This window comes from Panthera tigris, chromosome D1, assembly GCF_018350195.1.
Source record: "Panthera tigris isolate Pti1 chromosome D1, P.tigris_Pti1_mat1.1, whole genome shotgun sequence".
Lineage (NCBI taxonomy): Eukaryota > Metazoa > Chordata > Mammalia > Carnivora > Felidae > Panthera > Panthera tigris.
In genome coordinates, this window is record NC_056669.1 from 9,854,621 (window position 1) to 9,874,122 (window position 19,502).

At 45.5% G+C, this 19,502-nt stretch overlaps 1 protein-coding gene across 1 annotated transcript in view; it reads left to right on the forward strand.

Moving 5' to 3' along the window:
- SIK2 (salt inducible kinase 2) overlaps positions 1 to 19,386 on the forward strand; it is a 118,089-nt gene extending 98,703 nt beyond the window's left edge. The window contains exons 8-15 of the mRNA XM_042959471.1: positions 598 to 750; positions 7,383 to 7,547; positions 14,930 to 15,158; positions 15,646 to 15,930; positions 16,061 to 16,224; positions 17,212 to 17,322; positions 18,043 to 18,134; positions 18,759 to 19,386. Coding sequence (XP_042815405.1) covers positions 598 to 750; positions 7,383 to 7,547; positions 14,930 to 15,158; positions 15,646 to 15,930; positions 16,061 to 16,224; positions 17,212 to 17,322; positions 18,043 to 18,134; positions 18,759 to 19,377 — 1,818 coding nt within the window. The 3' untranslated portion in view covers positions 19,378 to 19,386. The remainder of the gene's footprint in view (positions 1 to 597; positions 751 to 7,382; positions 7,548 to 14,929; positions 15,159 to 15,645; positions 15,931 to 16,060; positions 16,225 to 17,211; positions 17,323 to 18,042; positions 18,135 to 18,758) is intronic.
- Positions 19,387 to 19,502: the final 116 nt, after the last annotated feature.

The window sequence follows — 19,502 nt, forward strand, 5'->3', positions numbered from 1 at the left end:
AGTTAAGGAATTAGAGTCTCTGAGCTCAGGTTGCTAACTGACTTTACACCATAGTTACAGCTAGGAGACGGAACCTCACAACCCCATTGCAGACTTCCTACATGAGAAGGTGGTGGTATTTTCTTCTGAATGCAGAGAAATAAATGGAGCCTGTGAATGTAGAAGGGCGAGTCACTTAAAAGTATCACCCTTTATGTAATCAATATGAGAAACTCTCTTTCATTTTAATTTTTTTTTAATTTTTATTTATTTTTGAGAGAGAAAGAGAAAGAGATAGAGCATGAGCAGGGGAGGGGCAGAGAGAGAGGGAGACACAGAATCCGAAGCAGGCTCCAGGCTCCGAGCTGTCAGCACAGATCCCAACATGGGGCTGGAACCCACAAACTGCGAGATCATGACCTGAGCTGAAGTCAGACACCTAACCAACTGAGCCACCCAGGCACCCCTCATTTTAAATTCTGGAACAGCTTTTATTTTGAGACACACTGTTCATTGTGTTTAAGAACACATGGTTTCTTCCCTCCTTTTTCAGAAAGATGTACATCATTGGATTGGTTTTCATGCTTCTTTGACTTCAGCACTTGCTTTCTCTTTCAGTCTTTACAGAACAAGAGCTATAACCACTTTGCTGCCATTTATTACTTGTTGGTGGAGCGTCTGAAATCACACAGGAGCAGCTTTCCTGTGGAGCAGAGACTGGATGCCCGCCAGCGTCGGCCCAGTACCGTGGCTGAACAAACAGTTGCCAAGGTAACACCATATTAGCCAGTGGTCTCATCTCTCAGGTGCCTATTCATATATTTGACACATTTTTCATCTTGTAGTACAACAAAGGGTTAGGATTTATCCTCTACCCTGTTTTTCTGTAAAGTTTCTGCCTGTCATTATTAGATTCTCAAATGTTTTAACATCTTCCTATTTCTAAGGATTAATTTTATTTCAGTTGGTTTAAGAGACTTCTCATTTTTTTAATCACTGACTTATTGTGAGAATTAATGTAATGGGCCTATATAGTTGATTCCATGTAACAGATCTTTATTGCAGATTCACTGCGTGCAGGCTCCTATTATTAGGTACGATAGGGGATAGGATGTACGAAACCCAGGCATGGCCTCAGAGACCTTACAGTATAAAAGCAAAGTAAGACAACATCATAAATAACCGTCATTCGAAACAGAAAGAGATAAATGCAGGACAAGAACTAAGGGCAGAGGAAAAAGTGACACTTCTGAATGGAAAGGCTTCGTGGGAGAGACAGCATTTTGACGGATCTGGAATCCTCGGGGACGTGGAGGTGGGGGCAGGGGCGGTAGTGATAGTGGGAGGCCTGGTATGGAGGCCGCAGAAGCAGCTCGAGCACAAGTACTCAAGTGTGCAAGGGCAGGGTAGGCTCTGAGTAGCCCACCGGAACCGAAGCATACCAGGGAAATGAAAAAGTTGGAGCCGTGCTGTGAAGGGCTTCCAATGCCAAGGTAAAGAGTTTACTTACAGTTCAGGAAATTAGGAGGAACGGTGGGAGACTTCAGCAGGAAAGTGATAAAATCATATCCCGGCTTTAATCTATTAATCAGTGACATCATTGGGAAGGAAAGATTGGACAGGGAAGAGAAGAACTTTAGAGAGAGCAGTTGGGAGACGAGTAGTAAATACCGCAGGCTTGACCTAAGACCTGCTGGTGGGGGCACTGGACGCCCTCGGCTGTGGTTTGCAGAGGCACCGTAACACGGTGGTTAAAGCAGTCGTTATGGAGCAAGCCCAGACTGGGCCACCTCCTGCTACCTGACCTTCAGAAGGTTTCTCAAGGTCTTTCTGTGCCTTAGTTTCCAAATCTATAAAACGGAGTAATCATAGAATGTTCTGATGTTTAAATTAGTTGATAATTGTGCAACGCTTAGAGCGTGTTCCGTAAATGTTTATTTTATAAAGTAATAAATGTTAGGGAGGAAGGAACAGCCATGACTTGGAAATGATCCCTTTCTTAAGCCCGAGGCTGGGAGAGTCAGGGGTGGCACGGACTCCGGACTCCATTGCTTGAGAGGAAGAAGAGCTGGATCCCAGGATAGAGGCCGAGGCTAAAGGGAGCTGGGAAATCAGCCACATAGAGGCTGAGGAGAGGAATGGTTCATTCAGATGATCTACCAGGATTCCCGTTGGCTTCTGTGAGTGCCTGCTTTGTTCAGAGGACAAGTAGGAGCAGAAGTTCTGGCCATATATTTCTTGTTTGGCAGTGTAACAAAGTTTACAGAATTTAGTACAATTTTGCATTGGCTTCTACAGAACATGTGAGGCGGGAGGACCTAACAAAACTAAGATCATCTTGATCTTAGTAGGCAATGGTATATACACTGTTATACATACTTTAGTGAATATTGATACTGATGTCACGTATGGACAGAGTTCCAAATATTGGGTCAGATTCTCTCTGAGCGCTTGGAATCCTTCAAAGTTCCAGAGTTGAATGGTATTGCTTTCAAGACAGGAGGGGGATACAATGAAAATTCTAAGCTGGGGGAGTAACAGTGAGGTGTAGTGGTAACCGCCCCCCTCTGGGAAATGCTGACAGGGAGCAGGGTAGGAAGCAGGAAAGCCCCCCCAAAGCTGTGGCAGGCTTTCCCTCCCAGGTCTCTTCATTCTTGCTCACAGTACACAGGCCAGGGGATGGGGTTATGTAAATGATTGACCCTGAGCACGTGCGTATTACTGCACATGATGGCCTTTCTTACCGAAGCTTAAAGAAGATTCCCTGGGAGAGCTCAAGTTATGTCTGATTTGGCTGAGAGTTCAGATCTATAACGTAGCTTCTTATGTTTTATTACCAAGCACCACATGAGTTACTTTCATTTTAAGCACTGACCCAAATTGTCATAGAAAGCTACTTACTGAGACTTAAAAACGTATCTAATTGAAGTAGAAGTCTTCAGTGTTCATTCAGTAGGCTTGTCCAGAGTGCCTTCTGGATGCTAAGCAGCAGGCACTGGGCTCAAGAAGATGCTCCCTTCCCTAGGAGATTTCACATTCTCATGGTTTGTTGAACTTGTTAAAAAAAAAAAAATAGATTTCCCTGGGCTCAAAATTTTAGTGGAGGCTTCTCCCTTTAATTCTTTGTTGTATTGTTTTAAAGAAGTGGCAAATCAGGGCACCTGGGTGGCTCAGGTGATTAAGCATCCAACTTGAGCTCAGGTCATGATCTCAAAGCTCATGAGTTCGAGCCCCACTTTGGGCTCTGTGCTGACTGGAGCCTGCTTCGGATTCTGTGTCTCCCTCTCTCTCTGTTCCTCCCCCACTCTTGTCTCTCTCTCTCTCAAAATTTAACATTAAAAAAAATTTTCTTTTTAAAATAAAGAAGTGAGAAATCAGTTATAGTTGGTGAAACGATAAGAAATTAAGGAAACCACATGATCCCATGCAGAGATTGCACGAGCCGTGGAATCACACAGACCTTGGGTTCCATATCCTGCAGTGCCCTGAAATATAAACTGGAAATAGAAGCACCTACTTCATAAGTTTGCTACAAAGATACAATCAGTTAACTTCTACCTGCAGCTCAGTTCAGCAAATAGAGTCCTTCTTCTGTACCAGGAAACAGTCCCTGCCCGTAAAGAATTAATGGTATAGTGATAAAGTACCCGTTATTACTACTTGGAAAACAGTGAGATTCCTATCTTATAATGATTTAGAGTACTTATATTTGCCATATACTCTGCAAGAGATGTTAACATCTAGTTGACGACAGGCAACAATTTGGAGACGATACGTGTCCTGCCTTTCTCTCACGAGTCCTAACTACTAGTCCTTTGCTCCAGGTTTCTATCAACTGTAAGTAGACGAGAATGAAACACTCATCCTAGTACTCCTCTGCTTACTGATTAGAGGCTGCCCTCCACAACTGTAAGGAAAGGCGTCCTGTAGTTGGCCGTAACAAAGTCCCATAGGCTGAGGGGCTTAAACAGCAAAAATTTATTTTCTCACAGTGCTGGAGGCCGCAAGTCCAAGGTCAAGGTGCCATCAGGGTTGATTTCTGATGAGAACTCTCAGCCGCTTTCTCTGTGTGCCCTCCCTCACACAGCTTATGTTCTGCATATGCAGAGAGAGAGAGAGAGAGATCCCTGGTGTCTCCTCCTCATCTTAGAGGGACAGGAGTCCTTTCGGATTCGGAGCCCACCCTTAGGACCTCATGTAACTTTAATTACCTCCTGAAAGGCTCTCTGTCCAAATGCAGTTGTGTTGGGGGTTAGGGCTTTAACATATGGATTTGGGAGGGGAAGGGGGGGAACTGGAGGTGTGGGAGGTGGACAGGACACACAGTCTGTCCATAACTGGCACATTCCTATTGGAGCAGTAAAGATTTTCCCATAGGAGAAAACATGATTTTCATTTTAATGGTCCTAAAAGAGCACAAAATCACGAGAATCAAGACCATAAACATAAGGTCTAAAAAGTCATTACAGTTAGTTGGACATGATCATTGTCTGTTGCCACTCTTGGAGAAACTGGTAACGTCTGCTTCCCTGGGACATTAGTCATCCATCTATTTATTATAATGACACATTCTTTAGTCTACAGTGCCGAGCATGCCATTTGAATAGTTACACCCTACCTTGTTCCAGAAAGATCGATTTAATCCCCTCAATGATTGCAAGAATCCTAAAAAGTAGACCGTTAAAACCTTCCATCCTATTTCCTGTGATTGGTAGTCGCACAAAAATGTGTTTTTTGTCTGTCCACACCAAGTCCACAGTAGGCTGTTGGAATCCAGGTTGGACATGAAAGTTGTCCAGGAAAATGTGTTCACTTGGTCTGGCGCAGCATGATCCTGCCATTTAAAAAGTCACAGCTCCTAAGAGGGGTGACTGAGAAGGAACAGCACATCCTAGTTATCGTGTTAGTACTCATTTCCAGCACCATATCATTTAGGTAATGCTTTGCCCTAATAGCTTAGACTACTTTCATACACGAGGAGCAACCTAAGAATTTTGGGAAATAGAAATTAACATTCAGCTTTAGCCTTCTATCGAAAAAATGATGAGTAGAGTAAGAAGAGTGCATGAAATATTCTTATTAGGAAGTATACATTTTATATTGTGACATGGGACCGAAAAAAAAATTAATTTAAAATGACTAATCTTTGAAAGGGAAAAAAAACTTGTTTAGCCTCAAGAGTGGCCTGGGATATAAGCATGAGGACTGATGATATTAGAAAAGCTGTTCTCTTTATCATGCTCAGAACAGTTTACACTGTTTTTTGTTTGTTTTTGGGTTTTTTTTTTTCTCTTTTTACCAACACTTTGCTATTGCTATTTTTTTTTTAATGTTTATTTTTTGAGATAGAGAGAGACAAGGTGCAAGTGAGAGAGAGGCAGAGACAGAGGGAGACACAGAATCCAAAACAAGCTCTAGGCTCTGAGCTGTCAGCACAGAGCCCGACGTGGGGATTGAACCCACAAGCTGTGAGATCATGACCTGAGCTGAAGTTGGACACTTAACTGACTGAGCCACCCAGGCGTCCCTGCTATTGTTGCTATTGTATTCTTTGTCTCATGCAGCATATCTAATGATGTTAATGTTGGAACGAACCAAATATAAAGCATATTCTAAATACGTTCAAAGTATATTAAGTATAAGGTATATTTCGTCAAAAACCATCAACCTAAAATTTTAACGGAGAAACATTAAATAATATTTGAGAACAAAACGGTATTTATTTGCAGACTAATTGTTGTATTAAATTCTTGTAACCATTTTCCAACTTCAGAAGGAAGGAGGGGCGCCTGGGTGGCTCATTCAGTTAAGCGTCTGACTTTGGCTCAGGTCATGATCTCACAGTTCGTGGGTTTGAGCCCCATGGCAGGCTCTGAGCTATCATTTATGAACTATCAGCTCAGAGCCTGGAGCCTGCTACAGATACTGTGTCTCCCTCCTCTCTGCCCCTCCCCTGCTTGTGCTTTCTCTCTCTCTCTCTCAAGAATAAATAAGCATTTAAAAAGAAAAAAAAAAAAAAAACTTTCAAAGGAAGGAGAAAGGCAGAATTGACATTACTGACTGAAAGACCTTACATGTTACCTTTTACACTCCTGATGTCACTGTGAAATAGCAATTGTGCCCTCTTATACAGGTGAAGGAAATAGGATTCAGAGAGGGTAGGTAACCTGATAATGTTCACACAGTTAGTTGAGGAATGGAGCAAGGAATCAAACCCAGGCCTCTGGAAGAGAGAAGCTAAAATTACACCATGTTGTTCCTTTTTATTTGTTTGAAGTTAAAATTCATCACCCTAAGTCCCTTCAAGTGTATAGCAGAGAAAAAGGTTGTTCCTCTGCCTTTTGGACACTAATATGATGATTGTTTCCTTAACCGTTTGGCAGTGTCTGTTACATTCAAAAGTCTTCAAATAAATTATTCTGCTAATTTTAAAGAGATGGGAGGGTAGGATTATCCAGTAGTTTCATCTTTAAAATCGATTCGTGCCAATTGTCATAAAGAAAGATTCTCTGGGGGCGCCTGGGTTCTCTGGGGGCTCAGTCGGTTCAGAGTCCAACTGTTGATTTCACCTCAGGGTCATGGGATAGAGAGCCCCGTGTCGGGCTCCGTGCTGAGTGTGGAATTTGCCTAAGATTGTGTGTGTGTGTGTCTCTCTCTAAAATAAAAATAAAAATAAAAAAAAGAAGAAGCAAGATTCTCTGTTGTATGACGTTCTGAAAGAAGAGTTCATCATGCTTGTTTACTTAGAGTTCTTAACAGAGGAGACATGAAAATGGGCTTAAAGCCATCCAGAGCTTTCTATAGTAGGTTGACTTTCGGAAGATAAGCTGCTCAGCAAGAAGCATCTCTCCTTCCACTGGGCCAACAGGCTGTGTTCAGGCCGCACATCTCCTTGGAAGGAGGACACTCCTGTCACCACCAAGTAGCTGCCACTTCTCTTTTCTCCCTCTGCACGCATACCCTTGTCAGGAAATACATAACCATCTCACCCCACCAGCGTGTGCGGGTGTGTGGGTGTGTACCTACCCATGGTTCGGTTTTGAGCTCCTAGACACAGGGGCTTCTCTCTTTATAATTTTTGCATAGTGATGCATTGAGGACATAGACCACCTATGTTTGCTGAGTTAAGAAACAGAGCCTTCTTAGCTTCTGTACAGAGACCAGCTTCCTTGTCATCTGTGTGATAGGCACCTCCCTGTGGAACAGGAATGAAATGTGTAGAACAATTCCCTGAGACTGCTTCAAATCAGTACCTGTACCACGTACATGTTTCATCAAATTTTTTCTGGGGTTCCAACTACTTATTCTTTCATTGTACCAGGAAGAGTTATGTTATTCCAAGAATCTTGTATATTGGTATAGAAAGTATTAATGTTCCCAAACTGCTCTTGCCATATTTTCAGGCCCAAACTGTGGGGCTCCCGGTGACCGTGCACTCCCCAAACGTGCGGCTGATGCGGTCTGCCCTCCTCCCTCCCGCATCCAACGTGGAGGCCTTTTCATTCCCAGCGTCCAGCTGTCAGGCAGAAGCAGCCTTTATGGAAGAAGAATGTGTTGACACACCAAAGGTACGAACGTGTTTGAGAGACTCTGAGCTCGCAGTTGGACCGGACCTTCAGTTTCATCCCCGAGTGTTGTACTTTGGCTTTGGTGACCTTTGTCATTTCCTCAAGTCACTCAGGAGTGTTGTTTTTTTGCAGAAATGTGAGAAAAATATCTAGGCCGAACTTGGCTCTCATTGCGGTCTTACTGTTATGGCTGTTGCGTAACTTGTCAGACCTTATATGTACTTTCCAAAATCCTTCTTTCTCTTTCCTTAAGCAGTCCCTTCCCTCTTCAGGTTTCTAGATCCCTCATCGGTATGGGATTTTTTTTTTTTTTTTCAAATTGTAATTCTGAAAACAGAAATATAATTACTGTGTTGAGCTTCCATCTGTGTTATTATTACCTCTTTTCTGCTGCATGCGCTGTAGCTGCAAAATAATGGGCCACCTCTTTTGGACCAGCATTTTCTTTGTCTTGTTTGAATATGTTTAAATGAGGTATGTTTATCCTTGTGTGCTGAATGAAGTTGGCTTTTAATATATAGAAGATGACAGCTTCTGTCATTTGATGGATGCTTACTTAACTTTTTTTTTTTTTTAAGTTTATTTATTCTAAGAGAGAGAGAACACAGCAGGGGCAGAGAGGGAGAGGAGAGAGAGAATCCCAAGCAGCCTCTACACTGTCAGTGCAGAGCCCAGTGTGGGGCTGGAACTCATTAACCACAAGATCATGACCTGAGCCAAAACCAAGAGTCAGATGCTTAACCAACTGAGCCACCCAGGCGCCCCTTATTTCACTTCTAATACGCGTTTTATATACTGAGCATCAAGTGATGTCCAGAGGATCGTGTTAATGGGCAGATCTTGGAACATAGGTGTTGGAGTATGTTCTAAATAGACTCAGTATTTTCCTAGCCGTGTGAACTTGGGCAGGGTGACTAACTTCTTTGAACCTCTGTTCTTCGTAAAATGAGAACACCAATTCTTGTGAGACTCTTGTGAGGATTAATTGAGATAATGTGTATGAGATTGTGAGCATACTGTAAATACTCGATATTATTTGTTTCCTATCTTTTAAGCCTCTTGAGTTAATGAAAAGATAACTCACATGAATTCTGCCTCCATGTTCATAGTCTAGCAGAAGAGACACGATGCATAGCTAAAGACAAGGTACCAGGTGCTGAATACATCGATAAAATGTAATTGTTCCCTTAGATACCTAAATCAAAACGCTGCACAACTGGAAAAAGTTAGGGGGGGTTGCTTTTAGCTAGTTTGACCAGGACAGTCCAGGTTAACTGTCAGAGCTGGGAATTGAGGGATGGGATGGAATAGGGGTGGATGGCATCTGGGTGAAGGGAAGAGTCTGAGCAAGCAAATGTCAGGAAAGCTTAGGTGCATAAAAGAGCAGTAGCTCAGTGTGTGTGTGAGGAAAAGCACATGTGAAGGGGAGTTGTATGAAAATAGGACCAGTAGCTTAGCTTTGAATGTCAAGCCCAAGAATGCAGGCTTTTTCTCTAGGCCAAATCCATATTGTGCTTCAGAAATCATCCTGGAAGGTACATAGCCTGCATTTGATGGGGACAGGGACAGTGGAAGCTTAGAGCAGGTGTCCAGAGAGGACATGTTGAAGGCCAGGACTGTTAGCACTCAAGGAACTATAGAAGAGGGGATGGTATGAATGAGATTGTGCAGCTAAAACTGATAGAATATTATGGTCCAGGAAAAAGATGTCCAGACTCATAACAGTATTTTGAGCCTAGGTGATTGGGAGGGTAAGTGCCATTTTCAGAAACCAGGATCTCTGGAGGTAGAGCCGATTCAGAAGTTAGATCACGTGTCTAGCTAAACCATAGACAAGGCAGCTTGAGGCGAGGCTGCGCGAGCAGGTGTTAGCTGCTGACTGTGAGTTACAGTCCCTGTCTCTGAGGACGAGGCCACTTCCTGCGGACAGTCTATTTTCTCTGCCGGTGATTGCCTAGAATGTCCAATAACCTCATCAGCTTCTGTGTTCTCACCTAGAAATTTAGCCATAAATTGGGACAACATAATTCACTTATTTGTAAGATCTAATTCCCTTGAAAAAATTAAAATGCAGCCTGCTAAAAGCTTATCTGTGAGGGCATCAGGCCTGAAACACAGATTGGGCACTGTCTGCTGTGGTATATAGGGCAAGCTATTTTTAAAGCTTGTGATTGTTCCCGTAACTAGGAAACAGACAGGAAATGAATGATTTTGTGAAAGATAAAGACAGTAGCTAGATGGTGTATTTGCATTTGTAGGAAGAGCAGTGCTACCCTGGCACTTAGCCAGGCCAGAGACATCCCCTGGTCTTCTTTGTGGACCATTTCGTTTATGTCAGCAAAAACGCTTGTGCCCTCTTCCCTCCCTAGGACCTCTTTTTTGGTGGCCCATCAGTAAGAGCACACACACAAAGCTGTCAGAGCTGTGGCTCCTTTGTGGTTCCTGTTACTTCCTACTCATTCACTGGGCCGCCCGTTTTTTGTCTTCTAAAAGATGCTTCATAAATGCATGTATTGTTCATTCATTTCTGCTCGCAGTTGCTGGCAGATACTGCCCATCACAGAGATGTCACCTCTCCCTTTCTCCCAGAAGTCTTTAAAAGTGTCAGTAAAATCCCTTAGGGAGTCTGCACTGAAACATTGGTTTGGGGCTTCTGCAAAAAACACCCCCTTTTTGAGACAGTCACCCAACTCCGAGCAGTAGCTGAGAGCCCCAGATGACACAGAGACCATCGAGGGGCAGGTGCACAAACCTTGTGGGGCCATCTTTCTCTTTTAAGGGTTTCTTTGAAAAGAATCCATTTCTTTCCAGTTTTATTGGGAACTAATAGGCCTGCATCACTGTGTAAGCTTAAGGTGTATACACGATGGTTGATTTACATGTGTTGGTAAACGATCGCCGCAGTAGGGTCAGCTGACATCCCTCTTCTCATACAGATGCAACAAAAAGAAAAGAAAAAATAGAAAAAACTCTCCTTTTCATGAGAACTCTTAGGATTTATACTCTCTTAAAACTTTCCTGTCTATCCTACAGCAGTATTAGCTGTGGCCATTGTGCTGTGCAGCACACCTCTGCTACTTACCTTACAGCTGCAAGTTTGTGCCTTTTGACCCGCCTCCTCCAAGCCCCCCTCCCCCCTCCGCCTCTGGTAACCACAAGTCTTATCTCTGTTTCTGTGAGTATGGTTTTGTTCTTTTGGTTTTTTTCAATTCCACCTCTAAGTGAGATCATATAGCATTGTCTTGCTCTGACTTATTTCACCTACTATAATGCCTTCAAGGTCCATCCATAGTGTTAAGTGGTAGGGTCTCCTTGGTTTTTCATGGCTGAATGATATTTCATTATTATTATTAGGGGTATATAGATACATACGTATATGACTTCTTTGTCCGTTCATCCGTTGATGGACACTTAGGTTGTTGCCAATCTTGGCTTTGGTGAATAGTGGTTCTGTGAACGCAGGAGTGCAAATACCTTTCTGAGTTAGTGTTTTCATTTCCTTTCTATATGGGAATAATGAGTTTTACACACACACACACGTGCGCGCGTTTTAGTCACTTTTAACATTGTATTAGACATTATAATAAAAGGATTTCCCAGGCTCCGTCATAACTGGGTAGCCACACTTGGAAAATGCAAGTGTCCCAGGTCTGTTTACTCTGTTGAGGTCTGAAAAGGACATGCCTCTAAGGCTCTGTAAGACGATTACCTTTTAAGTTCTGAACTTGAACTTTTGATTTATAAGTGAAAAAATCAGTCAGAATCATACATGGAAAATTCACAGAGGGATAAAGAAAAAAATTATTCACGATTCCACTACCCAAAGATAGGCCTATTCTAGCATCTTCTCTAAGAGTGGATCCCAGATGGGCGGATGGGTGAGTGCAGGGTGTCTTGGTAGGTAGACTTGTTAAAACAAAATTATATTGTTATATGTAATTTTGTATCTTGTTTTTACATAATATAACATCATGAACATTTTTCCCATATCATGCCATCTGAAAACATAACACTGGCCTAATAGACTGTATTAGATGTACCCTTATTTACTATTTTTGGACATCAGCTACTTTCATTTGTTTTGTATCCTCAAATGTGCTTCAGGTGAATATCCTTGTGTCTAAATCTTTGACTATACCTCTGATTATTTCCTTAGGATAAGTTTCTAGAACGGGTTATCCAGCTCTTTCTTCCTCACTTCGTTATTTGTTTAATTTGCTTCAAGATGGTAAAAAATATTTTCAAAGAAAATGGTACAGTTCTGTTCTCATGCTTTTAAAATTTTTATTGTTATAAAGTATTCTCTTTTGGTCGGGAAATCATAACAACAGATAGAATATTTTAGTTCATCCCCCCCTCCCCCCCGCCAAACAGCTGTCTTACACATGAGAGAAATTGAGCTTTACAGAAGTTGAACAACATGCCAATAAGTGACAGAGCTGAAGTTTGAGCCTGCACCTCAGTACGTGCCCAGCTGTCCTGGCACTGACGATGCACGTGAGACAAGACACATTGTCAGCCTCCAGGTCCACTGGCTACTATTGTGCACTGGTCTCCTGTCTGCCCAGGCCATCATAACAAAATACCCCAGGCCGGGGGTGCTTAGACAACAGAAATATATTTTCGCACAGTTCTGGAGGCTGGAAGTTGAAGACCAAGGTTCTGACCAATTTTATTTCCAGTCTCTTACAGAAGGCCACCTTCTCTCTCTGTCCTCCCATGGCCAGTCCTCTGTGCTCACATGGCGGGGAGAGAGAGTGCGCAAGCAAGAGCTCGCACATGGGAGCTTTCTGGTATCTTTCCTCATAAGGACGCTAATGCCACCAGGTCAGGGCCCCACCCTTAGGACCGCCCTAGAGACTACACCTGCAGATAGCACCTCAGCGGAGGTCAGGGCTTCCATATGTGAATCTGGCGCACGGGTATGGGGTGGGGGGCAGTTGAGACACAAACATTCAATACATAACAGTCTACCAGTCTTTTGTGCTAGAATCGTGTGTTGTGCTGGACTTGGGTGTTACCAGTTAGTGGTAGAGTTTCTGAGAGTGACTCCTACATGAGTACTGCCTGTTGCAGTGTGGTCTCTCACTAGATGTGATCCGTTGTGCTTTAAGGAAAGACAAAAACACTGTATTGGAAAATGTCCATTTCACTCATGTATTTCGGAGTCCTAAAATTTTCCGTTAGCCTAGATTATTTCCTAGAGCAAAAATTCTTACTTCTAGTAGCTTAGGTCACCTAGGTAGATCAGCCCACTATTTCAGTCACAAGGTTCTAGGGCTGAATTTGTTGTATCAGACCCCTGGTAAATTGGCAGGCAAGGATGGTGTGATTATCACCCGTTTCAGGAAATGAACTTCTAGCTGAAGGTGTTTCACACCTAGGAACTATGTATGAGTGCCCTCCCCCCTCTCCTGACAGTGCTTTCTGATTGGTCGTCATCAAACAGCATCTGAAAAATCAGAACCAGGCCATTATTTTCCAGGATGAAATTGAATTAAGGAATGTTTTTAAATGAAAGATATCACTCCTGTTGTAGTCTAGGTAAGGAGATAATTTATAAGCAGACAATTTAAGAAAAGAACCTAAATTTAGGGGAACTGCAAGGTCTTTTGAGTGCTCCTGAAAAGATGACTTTTCTCTCTTAAGGAAAAAAACCAACCTGGTTGCAAGGCTATACTGCAAGAAAGATCTGATAAAATTTTGACAGGTTTCTGTAAGTGTAAAGATGCTCAGTAGATATTTACTTAATAAGTCTTTTCTCTGTTGCTTTCTTCATTTCTAAATCATCCTTGGCTATTTTTAGAAAACTGTATTCATAGATAGTTAAGGAACGTCGAGGTATGAGTGTAAGTTCCCAAAGAGCCATTCTTTCCTACAAGGAAACTCCTGAGTGTGTCAAAAAAAAAAAAAAAAGGGAACACTTACCTAGGGAAGGGCCAAAGGGAGCTTAAAGAGTCACTGGCCAGATGTCAGAGCTTTTTGTTTGCTGGTGCCTTGTGGAGAAGGCTGGTCTTAGTGTAGGAAGAATGCATCTACCACTCTTCCTTTTAAATGACCACTTGTCGCTTTAAAACCCTGTCATGCATTAGCCACCTTGTCCAAGTAACGGCTATGGCCCCAGAGCAGTTTTTGTGGAATAACTGTCCCCTCCCCCAAGCAAACAAAGATCTGAGTCACCCACAGTCTCCCTCTCCAAATAAAGGGCCTTGCAGTGGCTTCAGATTGGTTGCCATAAGAGGAAAGTTTTTCCTGTGTCTGGCACTGGGATGTCCCACGTCACCTCTCACATACATGAGCTGCTCGGGCTTCCAAAGGCAACAATAGCTCTGCCCAGTGTGTTCCAGGTGCAGGCAGCACTTAGAACTCAGCGGCTTGTGACCGGCTGTTCCTGAGCAGCTATTCAGAGGGGAAAACGGATTGATTTCCACAGGGGAGTAGTTACAGTAATGAAGTAAATAATTGCCTCCTCACTGGGGCTTTTACCGCCAGGAAAGCTGGCAACCCCAAGTCCCCTCTGTCTGCTGGTTCCGCCTGCCCTAGGTGGTTTGCCGGGCTGCCGAGGAGGGCCGAGTTCTCGCTCGCTCCGGGGCTGTGCCGAGCTCACCCCCGTGGGGTACAAGCTCTAGATGCTGTGTGCATTGCTGGAGGAGAGAGAATTCGCTGCCCTGGTGCTCATTAACCTCTGCTGGAATTTCGGGGCTCTGAGTCATTTGTTGTTCTATAAGGGAAGACTTGGGCTGTTTGCCATTGCACTTTTTTTTCTCGATCCTTTTTGTGGTATCAGTCTGTCTTTAAAGAATTCTTTTTTCCACTCCCCAGGCACAGAGAACCAATTAAAGGCTAAATCAAATGGGCAGGTACTTAAATTATGAACATAAAAGTATATCTAGAACCTTCCAGAATTTTTTGTGGTTGACAATTAAAAGAATGGCAATGACTACTCTTTTTTCTTAGCTGTGAGCCATGCAGGTTTCTTGTTTTTTCTCTCTTCTTCCTCCTCGTTTCCCTTATTTAAAAAAAAATAATAATAACTGGTAGGCCTCAAGCTAATATACCCGTGCTCATCTGGAAGCCACTAAAAAAACTGTTGATTGTAATAAGGATGACTAACAGAAACCTGGGGGGTAGTGCCGGTTCGGGCCATAAAGGGCTTCTGTCTCTGAGCTCTGCAGCTGACTTGCCCTAACTCCTCACGTACATGTTGTCATGAGCAGCAGATCTGTGCATTTTTAATATTTTACTTAATTTCTAGTGCCCCAAGTCTTGCCATTTTTTTCCTGTGTGGTTCGTTGGTTTTTTTTGTTTTGTTTTTTTGTTTTTTTGTTTCTGACGTCTCAGCAGAGCAGCAACTGATAGTTTCCTGTCACGCCGACACTTAGGTTAATGGCTGCCTGCTGGACCCCGTGCCTCCCGTCCTCGTGAGGAAGGGGTGCCAGTCGTTGCCCAGCAACATGATGGAGACGTCTATCGATGAGGGGCTGGAGACGGAGGGGGAGGCTGAGGAAGACCCCAGCCAGGCCTTCGACGCGTTCCAGTCCACGCGCGGTGGGCAGAGACGGCACACTCTGTCAGAAGTGACCAATCAGCTGGTCGTGGTGCCTGGTTCAGGTAGGCTATCAGTAAGCGCCGGGTGAGTCTTCCCAGCCCGAACCCTGCTCGTCTCCCAAGAAATCGCAGTGACCCCACCACTCAGGATGCTGCCTACGCCTTAGTCCTTTACGGAGCAGGCTCGGCGGGCTGTAGGATTAGGCCTGGTCAGCAGCCGCAAAGAGTCAAGTGAAATACGTCTGAGCCGGTCCCCAGCTGCCGAGATTCACGTGAGCGTGGTGCGATCCATCAAGGACTCTGGCCTCTCTGGGGTGTCAGAGATCTTACGGGCACACACCCCACTAAATTCGAAGCTGATTAAATTGACATGGAAAGAGTTTCTGGAAGAGTGTTTTGGGTGGAGATTGGAGACTAAGAATGTCGGAGCTGTGCAAACTCAAGCTAGTTGTGCTTTGTATTCCATGTTCAAAGAAGGCGCTGTTTGCTGCTGGCCATATATCTCTCGGTTTGGTCTTTTTTTTTTTTTTTTCTTTTTTTTCTCTTAAAGGGAAAATTTTCTCCATGAGTGACAACCCCTCCCTTGACAGTGTGGACTCTGAGTATGAGATGGGGTCTGTTCAGAGGGACCTGAACTTTCTGGAGGACAACCCTTCCCTTAAGGACATCATGTTAGCCAATCAGCCGTCCCCACGCATGACCTCTCCCTTCATCAGCCTGAGACCTACCAACCCAGCCATGCAGGCTTTGAGCTCCCAGAAGCGAGAGGCTCACAACAGGTCACCAGTGAGCTTCAGAGAGGGCCGCAGGGCGTCGGATACCTCCCTCACCCAAGGTGACTGGGGCTCGTAAAACTCTCCTGTGGCGGGACTTGAGGGGGTTTGTGGCTACGTTGGTTTCACACGTCTCATCACTGGAAGGCCTTGCGTTGTGTTCACATGTCTGGTCATCGTTCTTTCTTTCAGGAATTGTGGCATTTAGACAACATCTTCAGAATCTGGCTAGAACCAAAGGAATCCTAGAGTTGAACAAAGTGCAGCTGCTGTATGAACAGCTAGGGCCAGAGGCAGACCAGGACTTGGCCCCAGCGGCACCCCAGCTCCAGGACCTTGCTGGCGCTTGCCCTCAGGTGGGTGCCCCGGGCCCCTCCCATGGGGGCTCTACGAGGATGAGGCAGGAGTGTGTCCTGAAGGGTGTGTCGTTTCATTTAGAAGATCGATTCCAGTCCCGGAGCTAACAGGTCGTTTTGGAGAACTCACAGCCCAGAACCTTTCCTTGTTGCTGCCACCTGCCACTGACAGGCTAGACCCACCCCTGCTGGCCCAGGTGATGACTGCCCTAAGGAGGTGTAGAGAGTCTCAAGCTATGTTTGGTTCATATGGCAGATGTTATATGAACGACTTCTTACAGTGTCCCTTGAGTTCCCCTCCCCCATGCCTACACACAAAAACAGTAACTCACATGAATGTGAAGTTTCTGGCCATTGCTTTTTTTTTTTTTTAAGTTGATTTATTTTGAGAGAGAGAGAGAGAGAGAATGTGTGTGTGAGAGAGCAGGGGAAGGGCAGAGAGAGAGGGAGAGAGAATCCGAAGCAGGCTCTGCACTGTCAGCCCAGAGGCTGATGTGGGGCTCGAACTCATGAACCCTGAGATCATGACCTCAGCCAAAACCAAGAGTCCAACGCTTCAACTGACTGAACCACTCAGGCTCCCATGCCATTACTTTTGATTTCACTTCATTAAATATTTTAAGTGGATTATTTATGCTAAAAATACCAAAAAATATTGCTGTTTACCCAATAAATTTTAGTCTGCGCCTATTTTCGGTGCATCACGGGTATTACAGCATTTAATGGCCACATGAATGTACTGGCCTGTTGCTGTCAGGCGCCTTCGCCACAATACTGACTGGGTAATCGTCTACTACAGATGATACACGGATACCTTTTTTTGCCAAGTGATTAACCTTCAGCCTACTAGTTACATAAAAAGGGTTCGGTATTAAGTCTGACAGAGTTGGAGTTCCTGTCGGACATTTGCCAAGGTGCTTAAACACGGAACTAAAACTTTCTCCCACATGGAGAATTGAAAATATTTCCATCCCCCTTGCTCCTCAGGAGGAAGTTTCTCAGCAGCAGAAAACGGTCTCCACTGTCCCCAGCAGTGTGCGTCCTCAGCTGTCCCCACGGCAAAGCCTGGAGGCCCAGTACCTACAGCACAGACTCCAGGTGCGACGTTCCCCTTGTTACTGCCGCTCACTATGCTCGCCCAGAATCTGCTTTGCAGCACAGCAGAAACCTGTTTTGCTTGGTGACTTTTCAGGGGAGATGCTGTATTCTCTATAGGCTGGTAGATGGACTCTGAATCTGTAGTTTCTAGAAACCTGTTCAGACTTAGCCTCGTGCTTGTATTGGCAGCAGAAAAGGATTTGTCCTCAGGCTCCAGGCAAAAATCAGGCCACCGGTAGGAGTCAGAAACCCGGTTTCTTTGCTCCTAATGTTATGCATCATAGTGAGTAATAGAAATCTCAAGCCAACAAAATTTTAGTATCAGTTCTGTGCATTAATGCCTGAAAATCTTTAAAATTGATACACAAAGATCCCAGTTTATTCAGCAGGCACTAAGATCTTGGCTGTCAACATTGAACTCAACCTTTTCAGTTTTAAATCTCCACGACCCTTACAGTTCTAGAGGACTCTTAGAAACGGAAAAGCCACACTGGTCAAGCGGACACCACACAGGCCTGCTGGTGCAGGGCCACTGGGCCGCACGGGTCCCCGCCCCGGGTCTCAGGGAGGAAGTGTCTGTGCCTTTATTACCCCGCGCAGATTCTGGAGGACACGGTTGACTTCGTCCTCTGGGCAACTCCGGGCAAGCGGACCGTGTGGTCACTGCATCCTAGGTGACATCATAGTGTCGTGCTCCTAATTCTTTTTCTGCTCTTCCAGAAGCCCAGCCTTCTGGCCAAAGCCCAGAACACCTGTCAGCTTTATTGTAAGGAAGCCCCGCGGAGCCTGGAACAGCAGCTGCAGGAACACAGGTGAGACAGGGAGGTCGCTGGAGGTGTCGTCCGTCCCCGCCCGGGATGGCATTTGCCTCTGCTAAGTAGAAAATAGGTTTCAAGAAGTGATGACTGAGCTAGATGTTCCGGTGTCCCGGGATACTGGCGGCAGGAGACGGCGGCCGAAGTGTGCCGTTTCCTTACCCTTTCGGGTTTGAATAGACCTAAGCTTTCAGAATCTGTGACCTAAAGCAGTTTGAGCGGGTTATACTTCATCGCCCCGGGTGGTAATCCGTGCCCTCACGCCTGACCAGGAGTCACCCTAATCCGTCAACCTGCAGCTGCCCCCAGAGGCCAGCTGGGTGGGGAACCCCCCACCCCCACTTTGAAACACCCCAGGTGGGAAAGGTGCCTCTTGCTTCACAGGGAGAAAAGCTCAGTCTTAGACAAAAAGTGTGTGCACTTCAGCACTGAAGGATCAGGATCGGGGGACAGAAAGTAGGAGGTAGAAGAAACCAAACAGTCGGTTCCTGTCCCGTTTTTTTCCTGCGCGGGACAGCAGAAGCGGGAGGGACGGAAGCGAATGACTGATCCTGGATTTATATTAAAATTGCTACCCCTGAGGAAGATTTAAACTTCTTTCTTTTGCTCTTGCCAATTTAGACTCCACCAGAAGCGACTCTTTCTGCAGAAACAGTCTCAGCTGCAGGCCTATTTTAATCAGATGCAGATAGCGGAGGGCCCGTTCCCGCCGCCCCTTCCCCGCCAGGAGGCGTCTGCGCAGGCGCCGCCGCCCCCGCCCTTCGGCCTGGCCCAGCCCCTGAGCCCCGTCCTGGAACCCGCCCCGGAGCAGATGCAGTACAGCCCCTTCCTCGGCCACCAGTACGAGGACCTGCGGCTGCAGCCCCTGCCCTCCTCGCCCGGGCCCCGGGCCCCTGCGCTGCCCGTGCACCTGCAGCAGCAGCAGCAGCCGCCGCCGCCGCCCCCGCCGCCGCCCCCGCAGGCGGGAGCCGCCCCCGCGCCCCTCCGCTTCCCCTATCAGACTTGCGAGCTGCCGGGGGCGGCCTCCCCTGAGCCGGACTATCCCCCGCCCTGTCAGTACCCCATGGATGGAGCCGCGCAGAGCGGCCTCGCCGCACAGGACTGTCCCAGGAGCTCAGGACTGCAGGAGGCCGCCTCCAGCTACGACCCCCTGGCTCTCGCCGAGTTCCCTGGACTCTTCGATTGTGAGATGCTGGAGGCTGTGGATCCACAGCACGGGGGCTACGTCCTGGTAAATTAACCTCGGCGCAGGAAGTGAGGCGGGTCAAGTGAGGGAAGAATGTGGATTTCTATTTTTTTTCCAGCCTTTTAAGTGTCGAGCTTACTTTCCTGCCCTCTCCCAAAAGGAGAAAAACCACGTTGCCC